Source organism: Asterias rubens, chromosome 8 (assembly GCF_902459465.1).
Source record: "Asterias rubens chromosome 8, eAstRub1.3, whole genome shotgun sequence".
Classification (NCBI taxonomy): domain Eukaryota; kingdom Metazoa; phylum Echinodermata; class Asteroidea; order Forcipulatida; family Asteriidae; genus Asterias; species Asterias rubens.
The window spans coordinates 1,253,842-1,272,087 of NC_047069.1; the positions used below are offsets into that span (position 1 = coordinate 1,253,842).

Genomic DNA, 18,246 nt, shown 5'->3' on the forward strand with positions numbered 1-18,246 from the left:
AGGTTTGTTATTTGATATAGAAGTTGTGATACACAAAGTGTGGGCCTTTGGACAACACTGTTTACTGAAAGTGTCCAATGGCTTTAAAAGATTATAAACCTTTGCCGTAAAGGTCTGTGACCACTACACACTACAGTTAAAGTTTCAGTCAACACTGTTAAAATTCCACAGATTTGTTCACTCGTTTGTTTGCATGTTTAGAATGGAAGTTGTACACCTTGGAGGAGTAGATGCTGTGAACAAACTATTCACTGAAAACAGTGAGGATTAGCTGAATTTACCCACAATACTGGCAATACCCTTCAACAATCTAAAGATAACAGCAACGTGTATTGAAATAACTTTAAAATAGTTTTGTGCAAGTTTGTATGAAAGACGGATTTCGTAATAATGAAAGTTCAGTTTTTTCTTTGAATCAATAAAACCAGGAGATTTGGACATTCCAGATAGTACTATTTAAGTTATTGGGCTGTACGAAATGTATGTAGTTGGTGGGGATCATCATCTCTACAGGATTATGTAAAAGGGTGTCAAAATGTGCTGGAAATTTAAAAAAAAATGGGTGTCAAAATTGTACACCAACAAATGCATTTCAATGCAACAGGAATGATATTTGGTCCTTCAGGAAAAAATATAGGAACAATTTACAAGGGGTGACCTATCAACAGCTCTACATTGCTCATAACCAAGTAAGTTTTGTGCCAACAATTAATTTGAGTAAGAAATTACCCCTTTTTTTGATGCTAATAACTCTTTTGAGTAGTTACCAATAGTGCCCAGTAGCTTTGATGATTTTTGGATTTGGTTTTTGAGAAGTGTACAATCAGGCTACCTTTCAAAGAAAATAAAACTACGCAGAACTTCCCCCTTGTCAGAGGTAAGGGGTAAAAATGACAAGCAATTCCTTTAATGGTGGCACAAATTTTGGGGCCCTCTAATTTCATCAGGGGTGACAGGATGGCGCTGTAAGGAGCCCTGGGATGCCAGTTTGGACAAGCAATCAAAAACTGACGGAAAAGCAGCCGCCCGGTGAGCTCCCAAGGTGTAGGGCTACTTCCGCCCCAAAACGTGCCCAACGTGGCAACAGGTGTGAACACAATCTGCCCTTTCACAGTTCACAAGGGTCCTGAGGGAAATGTTCTCTCTTAGTTTGGAGAAGGGGAGGAGGGAAGTTGAGGGGGGGGGGGTAAGAGACAGAAAACAGTCCCTGACTCTGAAAGGTTGTTTTTTTTCTGACATCTGGGTGGATCGAGAAGGAAAGAGTGAGTGTGACATTTCGCACTTTGAAGATTCAAAACATGGAGGCGAATCTTGTGGAAATAAAAAACAGGCAAAAGTAGAGGCTGAACGAGGGAGTAGCAGCAGGGAGGGGGGGGGGGGGGTTGAGAGAGAAAATGGTCCCTGACAGCAGGGGCTGAACGAGGCAGTAGCAGCAGGGGGGGGGGGTTGAGAGAGAAAATGGTCCCTGACATCTGGGTGATTCAAGAAGGAAAGGGTGAGTGTGAAATTTCGCACTTTTGAGATTCAAAACAAGGAGGCGAATCTTGGTGAAAGCAGAGGCTGAACGAGTTGGGGGGGGGGGGGGGTTGAGAGAAAATGGTCCGCCACTATAAAAGGTTTTTTCTGACATCTGGGTGGTTCAAGAAGGAAATAGTGAGTGTGAAATTTCGCACTTGGGAGATTCAAAACATGGACACAAAATCTTGTGGAAATAAAAAACACACGAGCGCAGAGGCTGTATGAGTTGAGGGTGAGTGACAGGCGAGATAAAAGGGACGGTTTTCATTAACGCATACACAGATTCTCTGTCATGTGCGTGTTACAAAAATACTTCTGGAGGCCTTTTGTACAGAGCTGAAAGGTTCATAGGTGAAAGGTCGGGAAAGAAACCACTGAGCCAACCTGAGCTGCAAACTCACAACCACAAAAAAGGGTCTACATGATGTGAATGTGAATAAAACCAAAATCCCTGGTTTCACTGTGGACTTTGTGCGAGCACAGTGAGACTTAAAGGCAGTGGACACTATTGGTAATTACTCAAACAAATTATTAGCATAAAACCTTTCTTGGTGACGAGTAATATGGAGAGATTGATGGTATAAAACATTGAGAGAAACGGCTCCCTCTGAAGTGCCATAGTTTTTGAGAAAGAAGTTATTTTCCACGAATTTGATTTCGAGACCTCAGATTTAGAACTTGAGGTCTCAAAATCAACCATCTTAACGCACACAACTTCGTGTGATAATGGTGTTTTTTCTTTTCTTTCATTATTATCTCGCAAGTTCGATGACCGATTGAGCTCAATTTTTCACAGGTTTATTATTTTATGCATATGTTGAGATACAGCAAGTGAGAAGACTGGCCTTTGACAATTACCAATAGTGTCCAGAGTCTTTAAAGGCACTTAAAGGCACTGGACACCCTTTGGTACCGTTGTTAGTTGTCGAAGACCAGTCTTCTCATTTGCTGTATCCTTACAACAAACCTGTACAAATTTGTGCTCAATTGGTAATTGAATTTGCAAAATAATAGTGAAAAAATAAAACACCCTTGCAACAGACATGCAACTTTTTTATTGCAAGAAAAAGAGAATGGCCGATCACACTTTTGCACGGTGTCTTAAAGTTTTCTATGGCACTGTTTTGAAAAGAAAAAAGGAAATCAGCTGGTCGGCTGAAAAGTTGCATGCTTGCTCGCTGCACAAAAAAGCTTCAACTGAAGTCTTTTAATATTTAAGTGAGAAACTACCTCTTCCTCAGAAACTACATCACTTCAGATGGAGCCGTTTCTCACAATGTTTTATACTATCAACAGCTCTCCATAGACCTTTATCACAGTGTGGTCATCTTGATTTTACTCCATTCCAACTCATTGAAAACAAACTGAGGCTTGACGAAGCAATAGTCTGGTGCCATGCGCAATGAATGTTAGCATTCATTACTGTTATAGGAAACAGGGAACATGACCAAGATGGTGACAGCGTGATAGAGGTCTATTGCTCATTACCAAGTAAACTTTATGCTAACAATTATTTTAAGTAAATACCAATAGTGTCCAGTGCCTTAAATAGGTCTATATTTAAAATTTGCTCCCAAATCAACAACAGTTGGTAGCTCTATACATAGCAAGACAGTTCTCTAAAGAACAAACTCTACCTGGCAAGTAGATGGTGTAACATGGTGTTACCGCAAACCAAATATACATTGATACCTCACCATGCAATGCCTCAAATCATATCAACAGCTCCGTATTGTTCACAATCCCAACACCAATACAGCCACAAAGCTTTCAACACTACAACTCATGTGAAACGAATGCCAGGTATTGATTGCACGTAGAACAAACAGACCTGCGGGCCCTACCCAAAACAAAAAAAACTTGTCCCTGAAGCTTGAAAAGGTCATCAGCGATAATCACCTGTATGGGTCCTCATGTGTGCCTTGAGGTGGGAACTCTTGGTGTAGACTTTGTTACAGCCCTGGAACGTGCAGCGGTGGACCCTCCGCCGTTTGCCATTGTCTAGTAGGAGCTCTGTAGCCGCCCTGGTGCCCCGTAGATTGGTCTCCGATGAGGAGGTCCGCCTTGGTCGGCCAGCGTGCCAAGGGCCTGTATGCCTGAAGTCTATACTGAGTGGGCTGGAAGGGCAAGAAGTGTTGGAGAAGAGTTAAGGTAAAAACATGTGTGTAATAAACCATTCCACTAGACAAAATACATGTGGTCACAGAGTGGTCGCATCAGTGGCCACAGGGTGTGTTTATACCTTGGGGACTACAGCAAAATTGCATTTTTATGAATGAAAGAGTGAAAAAATTTTTTAAAGACACTGGACGCTATTGGTAATTGTCAAAGACCAGTCTTCTCACTTGGTGTATCTCAACATATAATGCATAAAATTACAAACCTGTGAAAATTTGAGCTCAATTGGCCGTCGAAGTTGCGAGAAAATAATGACAGAAAAAACACCCTTGTAACACAAAGTTGTGTGCTTTCAGATGCTTGATTTCGAGACCTCAAGTTCTAAATCCAAGGTCTCAAAATCAAATTCATGGAAAAAAAATTCTTTTTCGAAAACTACGTCACTTCAGAGGGATCCGTTTCTCACAATGTTTTATACTATCAACAGCTCCCCATTACCCTTTACCAAGTAAGGTTTTATGCAAATAATTATTCTTAGTAATTACCAATAGTGTCCACTGCTGGTGCAAACTGTATTACAGCGTGCCAAAGGCGTGTATGCCTGAAGTCTATACTGAGGGCTTGTACATTCTTTGAGTATTCTGGCAGGCAAGATACTACACTGGTCCTATGGGAAAGTAGACATTTTGTGTCATAATTTCCGCATAAAACCAAGAGTTATGAAAGTAAAAGCTGGACAAGTTTTGAGATGTGCCCCCTTTCATCATATCAAAAGTACCAAAATACCAAAATCTTCATATAAAGGCAATGGAAACCTTTGGTAATTGTCAAAGACCAGTGATCTCCCTTGGTGTATCCCAACATACGCATAAAAAATAACGAACCTGTTAAAATTTGGACTCAATTGGTCATCAAATCTGCAAGAGAATAATGAATGAAAAAACAACCTTGTTACACAAATTTATGTGGTTTCAGATGCCTAAAAAAGGCTTCAGGCCAAGTTTTTTATCAGATTCAAATATTTGAGTGAGAAATTACCTCTTTGAATTTCTCAAAAGTTCTCTTTGAATTTCTACACAAACATTAACTCAGAGGGAGTCGTTTCTCACAATGTTTTATAAAATCAACAGCTCTCCTTTGGTTTTATTAAGTCAGTATTTATGCTAACAATTATTTTGAGTAATTACCAATGGTGTTCAGAGCCTTTAACATAATCGCAAAATATTTAAAATCAGTTTTGACATGACATAATAAAAGTTTATTCATTTTGGTAATTATCCATATACAGTGAACTCAGTACTGTTCCGATTTCTGAGAAAAATAACAGGCATATTACTTGGTGGGATTCGAACCCACGACCTTTGCATATAGAGCAGTGTCTTACCAACTAGACCACCCAACTAATAAAAGTTGCTAGAGTCATTTACAAATGAAAGCATAGCAAATTGCAACAATTCAAAAAAACAATTTTGGGGTTCAAGCTGCTCGAGTGAAATTGCTACCAAGTCCTTCAGGCGAAACTCGACACTCAAATTTTTGGACCCTGATAAAACAAGCATACAAAAATGTATTGTGCCAAGTTCTAAGAGTAAGAGTATAAGGAAAACATGAAGTAGCCTGAACATCTGACGTCACACATCAAGGCTCGTGAATAATGCCAGAGACCTGCCTCCAGACCGGCGTGTATTTTCACCTTTGACCTACATTCACTCAACATAGAGATACACAGTCAAATTCTATTGCGGACATGACAGCAATGGAAAGCTCATGTCACTGCACGTTTATCCAATGATATCATTGTATCCGATGGAATCACTGGATCTGAATAACAGGTACCTGTCTTTATCCTTGCCGATAAAGACAGGGGCCCAGTCTATACATGTAGCTGCTTGTTGCAACTGCAAAAGCCTATAAGATTGTTATACTTATGCAATCTTTCTTAGCAGCATTGAACAGCTATAGTGCGTTGGTCCATACACAAGCGTTTACATTAATAATAAACAGTGCTTATATACAAAAAGCGCTATTCAAAAAGAGGCATGATCTTAGCGCTTTTTGGGGGATAAGCAGGTAAGCAAGGAATTTTTGCCTCTGTGTGTGCGTCTACGTTTCTAGCCACTCTACACTTCCACAGCTAGCACAGCAATTTGGTGCGGAAAATGATGAACGTAAGCACAGTATTTGGCAGTGATTACCAAATGTATATCTTCCCTTTAAAGGAAAATGATGTATCCTTTTTATAGCTACACTGTATCTTTTTTTTTTATAGCTACACAACACTCAACCACCATAGTTCCACACTATGGACATTGATTACAGTGATGTGCAAAGCTCCTCTGCGGGGCTCTCACCCGGCTGCAGTGTGGGCCCAGCACGGGGCCCCGAGTTGGTGGAAAGACGGTGTTCTGGGAGCACGGCAAAGGGCAGAGTCGGCAAGCAAAGCATGATGGTTTGGCTGTACACCACTAAGCTTTTAACAGACTTAATTAGGGAAGGTACACATTTGGTAACTACTCATAACAAATATTATCATAAAAAGTTACTTGGTAACGAGTAGTGGAGAGCTGTTGATGGTATAAAACATTGTGAGAATCAGCTCCCTCTGAAGTAGCGTAGATTTTGAGAAAGAGGTTATTTCTCACTAAGCTTTTAAAAGACTTCTAGCCAGAAGTCTTTTATTCCTATCTGAAAGCACACAAATTCGTTCAACAAGGGTGTTTTTTCTTTCATCAGTTTCTCGCAACTTTGATGACCAATTGAGCCCACATTTTCACAGGCTTGTTATTTTATGCTTATGTTGGGATACACCAAGTGAGAAGACCGGTCTTTGACAATTACCAAACGTGTTCAGTGCCTTCAAGCCAACTTAGAAATAAGCCTATGATAGATTCCTTTTGCAGAATTTGCTAGCTATTAGAGATAGTTTAGTTACTCTGTGTCAACCAGCATGGTGCTTTCCTACGGTTGCAGTTTCAGTTGGGTTTTGGGCTATTGCAATTTGCATTAGCAAATATAAATATTACATACATCGTGGGTGTGGCGCACAAACCATAGTGGTGTGGAATCACTTTAGTGGGCGGCATGGATAGGTGCAGAGGTATCATAACAGCCGAGAGGGGTTTGGAGTCACCCACAGTGAGCCTAGGTTGTACAGGAGCACTGACTACTACACATGTAGATCTATGACACCACATTGGTTCAGTTTATTGGAGTGACATAATAAATAATGGCTTCTTTAAATCTGTCACTCAGTGATGCTCAGGGATGCTTTCAACATCCAATACTTTCCTGCAAAGTATGTGGGACTACGTTTGAATTATGGGACCTAGTCCTTTTACATAGCACCTGCAATGTTCCTCTGCTTAGGGGCACTCTATGATGAAAGTGTAAGTTTGTATTGGAACATTGGAAACGGCACCACAGCAAAAGCACGGGGCATTTGTATTGGAACATTGGAAACGGCACCACAGCAAAAGCACAGGGCATTACGGCTGTGGTGCCGTGGGCTATTTTGAGGCCTGGTAATGTTTGACAAGGTGCTGATGGCACTATTAGTTGCCGATCAGACCAGGAACACCGGGGCAAGCCCCTTCTCTATTCGGTAAGTGCACTGAGTTCTTTTACATGCATTACACAAAACACGGGAACAACAGCTTTACGTCCCATCCGACGGCTTTTTATCCCAGTACTCCATTAATTTTTGGAGTAATTACCAAGGTCTACCTTTCCTTTAAGTGTGCTTGGCACTTTTGACTAACTCAATCGTGTTCACAACAGGTTTGCCCAGTGGGACAATCACCCATCTATTTAAGTCTTTCGTGCGTGTACCTCATACTTGGGTTTGGGTGAGACCACATGCCCTTCCCAAATTTTGACTTCATTCACGATTGATGATTACGAATGCCCTTACTTCCTTTCCTTACAAAGGTACACTCATCCTAACGACAAAAAAATAAAGTCACATACTTTTTTCCACCCCTCTGACCCGGGACCACTTAATCAACCCCACACCACACCAGGAAAAAGAAAGAAACCACAGCCTCGCTTACCCCCCTCCTACACCCAGATTGTTCCCAGATGACTGCGGGGAGTTATCACGGTATCCCAATTACTCACTGCCCCGTCCCCGATGCAACCTGACAGCGCCGTAATTTGCTTGCACTTTTCTGGTTGGGCTGGGCACATTATCTTTTCATCGAGTGGTTTTACGCTTTAATCGATACCAGTTATTATCCTCCCCTGAAAACACTGTTTTCATAATATTAATGCATCCCACTAATGACTCATTTTTGGCTTAGGTTTTTGATCATCCCCATGTTGGACGGAATCCAACGACTGACAAAACTTGATTTCGATACGTGGGTTTCGACAGAGAAGACCATCCACCCTAGACCCTTCCCCTTTGTAAAATGGTTGCAAAAAAAAAGGAGGGGAGAATAAGTCTGTCTGACGCTTCAAACTTCAGAGTCAACATCCTGAACACCTGTGACAAAATAAATCCATTCTGGCTCAAAGACCAGTACTCTCGCTGGGAGTATCCCAACATATGCATAAAATAACAAACATGTAACAATTTGGGCTCAACTGGTCGTAGACATTGCAAGAGAACAATGAAAGAAAAAAAAACACCCTTGTTGTAATACTTTGTGTGCTTTAAGATGCATAATACAAGGCTTCAGCTGAAGTCTTTTATTATTTGAGTGAGAAACTAACTTGTTCTCAAAAACATGTTACTTCAGAGGGAGCCGTTTCTCACAATGTTTGATACTATCAACAGCTATTCATTGCTTGTTACCAAACTAGTTTTTATGCTAAACAATTATTTTGAGTATTTACCAGTAGTGCCTAGTGCCTTTACCTCTTGCTGTTTCGGACCTTGTTTTCTATGTTTGTTCAGAATTCACCCGCTACCCATTCGTAAATTTCATTTTCATGATCAACTTACTCTGCCGCTTGAGCAACTTTGATGAGTGCACCTTCCCCGCTTTTCGTGATGCTCTCAAGCGTGACGGTCGGCCGGTCATCTTCCTCATGCCCTGGCCTCCGTTGGACAGGCGAGGGGGCTACAATTGTACTGGGTCTCTTCTTAAGGTCGACTGGACCATCATCTTGATTGACGGAAGGAAAGAAAAGGAAACAAGGCTTAATTGAAACAATGGTTCTCGTATCGCTATATCAGTGTGACAATGTCTTATCTTGGTGTATCAAGTTTAAGGCGGGAAATGAATGGCTTGTTCCTTTCGGATGTACATGAAAAACCTACAGTAAAAGATAAGACTTTTACAGTGATGGATTAAGTTCTAACTGATGTGGAAACATTTTGAGCATTCGGCGCTGGCTTCCTGAGAGCAAATGTAGATAAGCCATAGGAATAACTTGTGCATGAAATATCGGTGCCATGTACGTGTAGGGGAAGGGGTATACGGGAGGCACGTTTTAAAATATAAATTAAAATTTAAAACTACTGATTGTTTCACCCTGTTTAAATAAAATCCAGGCCTTCTTGATAGTACCAATTTTTTTAAAGGGTTTAGGTTTTGTACGACACAAAACACAATGTCCACAGATTTACATTAAACTTACAGGACGAATGATAATGATAGTGGAAAGCTTCCCTTCAAGTATTACTAACTGAGGTTTGTTAAGTTTTTCAGAAATGAGTAAAACAAGTCACAAAATAATTTTCGTCTCAGGAAGACAAAAATTATTTTAGCATGAAAAATCCCCTTAACCAGTTATGATATTAATACCCAAACCATGGCATAACTGGTTAATACGTTTTTACATGCTAAAACTGAGACGAAAATTAATTGTTTTACTCATTTCTCAAAAACTACAGCACCTCAGTAAGTAAAATTTCAAGGGAAGCTTTCTACTATCATGATCTGCAAACTGTGTAAGTTTAATGTAAATCTGTGGACATCGTGTTTTGTGTTAGGAAAAAGTACGTGTCCACAGAAATATTACTTGCTGAGGTGCTGAAAAGCCCTATTCAAAGAAAACTGCAACTTTTAACCCAAATGTCCAAGCCCGGAATTCTATCTTTGGGAGGGCAAGGCCATTTTCATTGTGTAAAGGTCACTTAAATTTATAGAACACTTTTAGGTCTATAGACCAATCCGACGAAACAAAATTGGTAGAGCCCTCTATTGAAAAAACTAACAAATACGGTGTCTTTTTGTGCACAATCTATGCACTGAAGACAAACCAGCAAATGGCGCGCGGTGCTCAACACTTGCGCGCCCGGAAAGGTCTATAGGAAACTTTTGGAGGGGCACTAAGGCCAAGACCAAGGGCAACAGAGGTCATGGTCTCAGTGTAATTCCAGGGGCCTTTCTCAAACCTTGACTTAGGCCCTGGCTCCCTCTCCTGATGTTCAACCACTGCGTGCAAAATACATGCTGCTCCAAAAATGAATAGGCCTGAAGGGCTGCTGTCGATTTCACAAAGAGTTAGGACTGGTCTTATCTCGAAATAGGACGAGTAACTCGTCCTAACTTAGGGTTAATCTTAAGGTCTGCATGCTACAATGCAGGGTGGGGACTCGTCCTAAGTCCTAAGATTAGTCTTAAGTTAGGAAGAGTTTTGTGAAATCGACGGCTGGTTCATACTCTCTCTGCATTTCCACTGCGTACACAGCGTACGGAGCCCAAGCTGGAGACGGAGCCTAAGCCGAGGTTTGAGAAAGGCCCCTACCCAAGATTTCACAAAACTCTGGGATTAATCTTAGGACGTAGGACAAGTTAAGTTCCGTAACCATATACATTAGGACACATTGAACCCATCCTAAGTTGGGACGAGTAACTGGGGATAGGATTAATTAATCCCCTAGCGTTTTGTGAAATGGGCTGCAGGCTTTTATGTAGGGCTTTATCTCTAAGGTTGAAATTGAAATGGGGACAACAGAGGTGAAAGGTTAATACGAGAATATACCGACTTTGCAAGTATGTTTGTTCGTCTTACCCATATCAGATGCATCCGATGACCTCTTGCCACTGCCATGACCTCTCATTCCATTCATTGAGAGATCAACAGGTTCGGTCTGGTACTCCTCTTCTTGCTGAGTTGTTATATAAGGCTGGATAGAAAAGGAAAAGGAAACCAGACTTGAAATGAGCTAGTTGTGCAATTATGTTATTAACACAACGGCAGCCTCTCTACCATGGGCAGCCTTGCTACCATAAGCAGCGCGCCGTACCGATACCTCTCGTCACTAACCCCCGGGGTGGCTTTCACAAAGGTAGTCCTAACTTAGGACTAGTCCTAGGCAATGCTAAGAGATAGGACCAGTCCTAAGTTAGGACCAGTAACTCAGGACTGGTCCTATCTCTGAGCATTGCCTAGGCCTAGTCCTAAGTTAGGACTACCTTTGTGAAAGCCACCCCTGATTGGCTCCCAAATGTGATTACTTTGGGTGCAGGCTTGTTAAAAACAGAGCGCTTGTATGACGCTTGTAGGATTGTGCTTGTACATGTAGTACAAGTATTTTTCCACGATTCCATTTCAAATTAGTCGTGTTTTTACTCGGTCACCCTAAACTGCATACAGTAAATCCTGGTTCATACTTCCTGCCAATGTGAATGCCAAGGGAATTTCAACGTCACACGGCTGTTTTCGCTGTAAATGTTTAGTTTGCTTCACAACCACAGGAAGAATGAACAGGGCCCAATTTCATGGCTCTGCTTACCGTAAGCACAGAATCGGCGCTTACGGAAGCAGGGAATTCTGTGCTTACGGGTAGCTATTTCACAGGTTAGCAGCGAATTTTTGCTTCTGCGCGTGCATACTCCCCGTTACTAGGCATTCTAGGCTTACAAGGTTAGCGCAGAAATTTGGCGCTTGCATATAAGCGGGGGATCATGATCGTAAGCGCAGAATTTGGCGGTAAGCAGAGCCATGAAATTGGGCCCAGGGCCTTTCATTAATCAGAAGACCAAAGATTAGGAGGAATGAGAGGGACCAGTTGCTTTTTGAATTGATGCTTCTTTCTTTTGCCAATTACCTAACTTGAGCGGGCGGGGCGGGGCGGGGCGCGAAGAATGGACCAACAAGAGGCCTGATTACTATGTCCCAGTTTATAATGAATCAATTCCAGGGGCTATGGGCGTCGGAACTAGGGTGCTTCTGCTAAGGGGCTGTCATTGGTATTTTTCCATGGCCAATTATCATGTTAAGCTCACTAGCATCATGGAGGAAGGAAACATGCTCCTTACTTTGATGAAAGATGGCCACAGCTAAAAACACTCTCAGAAATTACTTCACCGTTCAATTTTCTAAAAAAATAACAACAAGTTAATGTGGAATCCAAAATATAGAACAGGGTTTGCCGTTAATTTTTTTCAGTGACTCCTCAGCAGAACCATTTAGTCCTTTCACTAGTCCATTAGCTTCTTCACCAGTCCATAATTTATAGTCAAGGTGAAAGCTGGAATCACACGCCCAATGCTTTTATTCTGCGGATCAAACCAGGAACACCGGGGCTAACCCCGTCTCTTTACGATAAGCGATAAGTGCACTGGTTTTTTTTTACAAGGCTTAACGTCCCATCTGAAAGGACAAAGCATTATGGTTAAGTGTCTTGCTTAAGGACACAGGTGTCAAAACCAGGACTCGAACCCACACTCTGCTGATCAGAAACACCAGAGCCCGGTGCTCTTAACCGCTAGGCCATGACACACCACATTTTCTCCTCTAAATGTTCTCCCTTTAAAATGGTCTTCGTGTTATGACCAAGGATCTTTCTTGGAACAATCTCCCTGTGCTCATCTGTCAAGCTGCATCTCACTCATCACTGACTCATTCAAATACTACTTAAATTTCACCTTTTTTGTAATTTAATTTACATGCACTTCACAACAGTCATTTTTTACTATCTTTACTGAAAGTCCACGTAGGATGTCGGTAAAGATTTCTGCAAACCCTGCTTGCTGTTTAGTAGACAACTTGGACTTATTCTACACTACACACTTTTGGTAGAAGACCAATTTAATGATAAACATATATGTATGATCACTTTTTCTTTGACATACCTCTGATTTAAAGGCCCAGGACACTATTGGTAATTACTCAAAATAATTGTTAGCTTAAAAACTTAGATGGTAACGAGTAATGAAGAGCTGGTGATAGTAAACAACACTGTGAGAAAAGACTTCAGGCCTAGAGCCTCTAATTATGCATCTGAAAGCACACACATTTGTGCAACAAGGATGTTTTTTTCTTCTTCATTATTCTCTCTGCAACTTTCGATGACCAGTTGAGCTCGAATTTTTACAGGTTATTTTATGCATATGTTGGGATACACCAAGTGAGAACACTGGTCTTTGAAAATTACCTAACGTGTCCAGTGCCTTTAAGAATACAAAACAACCTAAGTCTAGAAGCGCAATTTCCACTCAGCAATTGTGGACGAGTCATCGGAACTAGAACGGCTCCTTTGAGCTTGTACAACGAAATGCTGATCAATCAAATTTCACAAAACCAACAGTAAGAACCTTCCTGTACATTCAATTACTGCGGCTTAAAGGCAGTGTACTGAATAGGTAGTCATTACATTAACTCTTGTCAGATTGCCAGGTTTTCTTAAAGGCAGTGGACACTATTGGTAATTACTCATAATAATCATTAGCATAAAACCTTTCTTGGTGACAAGTAATGGGGAGAGGTTGGTGGTATAAAACACTGTGAGAAACAGCTCCCTCTGAAGTGCCATAGTTTTCAAGAAAGAAGTAATTTTCCACGAATTTGATTTCGAGACATCAAGTTTAGAACTTGAGGTCTCAAAATCAACCATCCAAACACACACAACTTCGTGTGACAAGGGTGTTTTTTTTCTTTCATTATTAACTCTCAACTTTGATGACTTATTGAGCTCAAATTTTCACAGGTTTGTTATTTTATGCATATGTTGAGATACACCAACTGTGAAGGCTAGTCTTTGACAATTACCGATAGTGTCCACTGCCTTTAAGCAGGCTTGAAAGTTCATGGAGACAAGGGAGGTAATTGCCTCTGTGCCCCCAGCATTCGACTCAAGCTCTGGTGTTTCTAATCAGCAAAGTGTGGGTTCAAGTCCAGGCTGTGTTCTTGAGCAAGTAGTTTAGATCATCTTCTCATCAAGGGAACTCGGCAAACTCCCACAAAATATAAACAACTAACTGGAAGTGTCGTGGCCGAGCGGTTAAGAGCATCGAATTCAAACTCTGGTGTTTCTGATCAGCAGAGTGTGGGTTCGAATCCCCAGCCGTGACACTTGTGTCCTTAAGCAAGACACTTAACCATTGCTTTGTCCTTCAGATGGGACGTAAAGCCGTTGGTCCAATGTGTTATGTAACACATATAAAAAGAACCAAGTGCACTTATCGAAAAGAGAAGGGGTTCGCCCCGGTGTTCCTGGTTGTGGCTGCTTAATGCGCCGTAGCACCTTGTAAACCCTTATACATGTAAGTGCTACATAATTGGGTCTCAGAATCCATCACTGCAATAACCTATCTTTCTGAAAGTTTGTATATACTCAGTGCCTTGAGTACCTTACTTGGTAGATACGTGCGCTATATAAGACTTCGATATTATTATTATTATTATTATTATTATTATTATTATTATTATTATTATTATTATTATTATTATTATTATTATTATTATTAACTGCCAACAGCCAATCTCTCTTATTCATTGGTCTAACGTCTATGATTATGAATTCCACAAATCTAGAAATTGTGACTCGGTAACAAGACGACAATATTTATTCTAGTCATTGTAAAATCAGTGGTTAGCTTGGTAGGATTTGAACCCACAACCTTGTGATTGCAAGTCCTGCAGTGTAACCGCTGGACCACGTTGACCACCTGTGTACATTTAAAAGTATTGATCGCAGGCCCGTATGCTTCGTTTTTGAATGGCAAAGGCACCAAGGCATTTTCTCCTTTACAAAGGCCACCTTATATGAGGAAATCGAATATTAACTGGAGCATTTAAAGGGCACCAAGGCAATGACCAGGGGGCATGGAGGCAATCGCCTTCGTAGCCTCAGTGAAGTATCATGACTGGCGCAATAAAGAACATTTTTAGAAAAGGTGAACGCCACCTTTAAGGCCACATGTGGGGTAAGGGAAAGGAAAAAAAGAAGACGAAAGAAAGAAAGAGAGAAAAGCGAGGTTACATACTCTGAACATCCTGTGCTGAAAGGGGCGTGTGACGCACACCCAAGTGAATATTTCCTGTGAGAGGAATTGACTGTGTGTTTGTCACCGGAGCTATAAATGCTGTACGCCTGAGCATCACCAGCTCCCCCCGCTGGGCTCCAAGGGGGGGAGAGGGGGGCAATGTTGGCACCCGAAGGGGACACATGAGGGAGGTGTAGACAGCCGATTTCTTGTTGTGTGTTTGTTTTAATTGAGGGGAGGTAGAGAGAGGGTTTGTCAGATGAGCTCTGGCAGGTGAGATGTTTTTTCATACATAGCGCCTCGGGGACCTTCAGCATTAGCACATGGGTAACACTCAGTACTTCGACTGTTTGAATGTGAACCTTTCTGGGGCCCTTTTCAAAACCACGGCTTCGGCTTTGGATTCGGCTTCAGGCTCTGTCCTCTCAAAAAAAGCCCTGAGCGCGTTCGCAAAGCACGTGCAATTGCAAAAACAACCACGGGGCCAACCTAGGCCGAGCCGAATCTGGAGATCTTGAATCTCGTTCTTGAAGGGGCACAGCAATTTTTCGTCTTGTAAGGGGCACTTCATAGAGGAAAATTTAAGTTTGTATTGGAACTTTGCAAAGGGCACCACAGCAAAAGCACAGGGCACCACAGGAACTGATGTAGGTTATTTCAAGGCCTGCAACATAATGAAGTCCGCATTTTGAGCTATTTTAAGTGCGTTGCACCAATAGCGAACAGAAGTATAAAAAAGACTTGGCTTCAGAAAAAAAGGTTTTAAATGTATTCAGGGGTCCGCAATGAAGGGGCTCACTGACCGGTGCTCAACTCCTTGTCATCAAAAGTATGTCTATTATTAAGCCATCAAAACTTGATTGACTGACATTTCTTTCCTCCGCTACCGAAGTTTTTTGACGGACATCTCATTTCTCAAAGTTGTCAAAATCCTTGACCTAAATCAGAAGCGACGTTTTCTCGATGTGTCCAAAACCATAATCATCTTTGTTAGGACGTGAGTGAATGACGTTCTTCACAAGGTAGTGGCTAATAAACGGCTTCCAGGGGGCTAATTTACTTGAGATTCTAAGACCAGCTGCAGAGCCTCGCCGAGAAAGGGAAAAAAAAATCAGAAAACAAAAAAATCATCACATCGGCAAGTAATTAAGCCTATAAATAGTAGTGAGTCTGGAACGCGTGTTTGTCAATTCGGATTTATTCTTGAGCCCAGCTCTGAAACTATCCACGACACAGCTCCGCCGTACTACCCCTACAAGTATTTTAATTCATACTCAATGTGACCTTGACAATGTTTGGATGCGCGTCTTTGCCACACCAAAAATATCCTTGCACTTTGTAAAAGCAAAACAGATTTGCTTATTACCTAGTGGCCTATTCACCCGAGTTTCCTCCGAAGCTGGCCCACAATTAACACCAGACCAATGTTCCCGAGAGACATCTACACTTGAAAGATGTAGATAAACAAATTAAACGCTTCTCCAGAGAGGGGCGAAAAGGGCTAAATCATCTTGATTTCCTGTAAGCATCTGGGGGGTTCGGTAATCCTCGGCTACCCCTCCTGCTTCACTCTAGCGGTGGCGTCGGGGTACGGCTGCCAGCCTGCCAGTTAGGAAGGGGGAGATTTAAGGCAGATTAAGATGGCTGGGGGAGAGACAAGATGCAAGGTGAAGGGTGGGATCCATGGGTAGGAAACTCGCAGTTCCTGTTTTAAGCACTCGGCAGTCACAACATTTTGTTTTCCATTTTGACAAGTGGAGAGTTCTTTCCCAACCCTCCACTCGTAAAAAAGAGGCGATGCAATATCAACTTTCTCAAAACTTCCTCCTCCAAAAAGATTAACACGACTCCTTCTCTTCTATGGCGACTCAAAACTTCTTCAAAACTGGGACGTGGAGTCGGACAGGTTGCAGGAAATGTACTCTATGGTGTTATGACTTGCGCCTCTACACTCTTGTCCTGTAAACAATATCCTTTTTCCTGGGGCCCTAAGGCTGGTCATGTCAAGATAATTGATAAGTGAAGTTGAGTTGCTGCGAAGATTCAGTACTCCTCAACATGTTCTTGAAGGGGAGGGGGGAGGGGGAGGCGGCGATTGGGGGGGGGGGAGGGGGGAGGCGGCGATTGGGGGGGGGGAGTCTTAAGAACGAACCCTTTTTCATAAGCGATTCTGAGCATCCAAAATTCAATGAGAAAAACTATTGATAGATAAGTACTAAATTTACAATAACCAAGAAAAGAACAGGACAGGTCTTTTTTTCTTCAAGAAAAAGCAGGACAGTTCTTCTCAGAACTGAGAAATCTCCCAAACATGTTCTTGAATAGGGGTAGGGTGGGGGCGGGGATTGGGGTGGGGGAGTCTTAAGAACGAACCCTTTTTCATAAGCGATTCTGAACATCCAAAATTCAATGAGAAAAACTATTGATAGATAAGTACTAAATTTACAATAACCAAGAAAAGAACAGGACAGGGTTTTTTTTTTTCAAAGAAAAAGCAGGACAGTTCTTCTCAGAACTGAGAAATCTCCCAAACATGTTCTTGAAGAGGGGTAGGGTGGGGGCGGGGATTGGAGGTGGGGTGTCTTTAAGACAGACCTTTCTCCATATAAGCCATTCTGAGCACCAAAAATTCAATGGTAACTGTTGGATACATGAGTAAATGTTCATTAACCAAAAAAGGACAGGAAAATTCTTTTAAAACAAAGTGTAAACAAAATGGTTCTTTTCAGAACTAAGAAGTTTCCCAAATTCCTGGAAAATCTACTTCGCGGTAGTAGAATATAACGCAATGGCTATGCAGCCTTGGCAGTTTTGTGTAATGCATGTACACAGGACATGACCTCTAAGAGTTTCAATTTGAAAGGGGGAGGGGGATCGAGGGGGGGGGGGGGGTGTTGTGTAAAGAAATGAGAATCTAATTTATTAGTCACGACTGCTGATTCTATCCATCTTCATTGGCTCTGAGGATATGTATTGTCTCAGCTGTTGGGCCTGTAAATTGATGGATAGGAATCAAACACTTAAAAGGGATGGAGCGAGCAATTAGCAGAAATTACGGCGGGAATCTGTTCAGTTTCTAAGTAAAAGTGGCGCTACAAATCTGTAGTTTTGAAGCTGCCAAAACCAACGAAAAACAACAAGTGTTTTCTTCAGGAACAATAATCTCAGTGAGTTTTGTTGCATAAAGCATAAATAAGCAAATTTTACAATGCGGACATACAAGTACATCAAATTCGAATCTTATGATTCTAAGGTAGGACGAAGGTCAGGAATCAGGGATTACAAAATAACTTTTAAAAAAAAGGGAGATTTTGATAATTTTTTTAGTGTCATTTGTCTCTGTTTATACCCTCTTGTTAGTACATGCACTGTGCACAAATTGAGTGCACAAAATCATTTGCAATATATTAGTTCAGTCTAAATATTTGGCCACACAAAACTCCTAGAC

At 41.6% G+C, this 18,246-nt stretch overlaps 1 protein-coding gene across 1 annotated transcript in view; it reads right to left on the reverse strand.

Annotated features, from left to right (window-relative positions):
- LOC117293472 (Krueppel-like factor 12) overlaps nucleotides 1–18,246 on the reverse strand; it is a 30,394-nt gene that overhangs the window by 3,675 nt on the left and 8,473 nt on the right. Inside the window, exons 3-7 of the mRNA XM_033775820.1 lie at nucleotides 10,600–10,714; nucleotides 8,582–8,744; nucleotides 6,664–6,816; nucleotides 4,521–4,553; nucleotides 3,418–3,635 (exon numbers count right to left, since the gene is read on the reverse strand). Of these exons, the coding sequence (XP_033631711.1) occupies nucleotides 3,418–3,635; nucleotides 4,521–4,553; nucleotides 6,664–6,816; nucleotides 8,582–8,744; nucleotides 10,600–10,714 (682 nt within the window). The remainder of the gene's footprint in view (nucleotides 1–3,417; nucleotides 3,636–4,520; nucleotides 4,554–6,663; nucleotides 6,817–8,581; nucleotides 8,745–10,599; nucleotides 10,715–18,246) is intronic.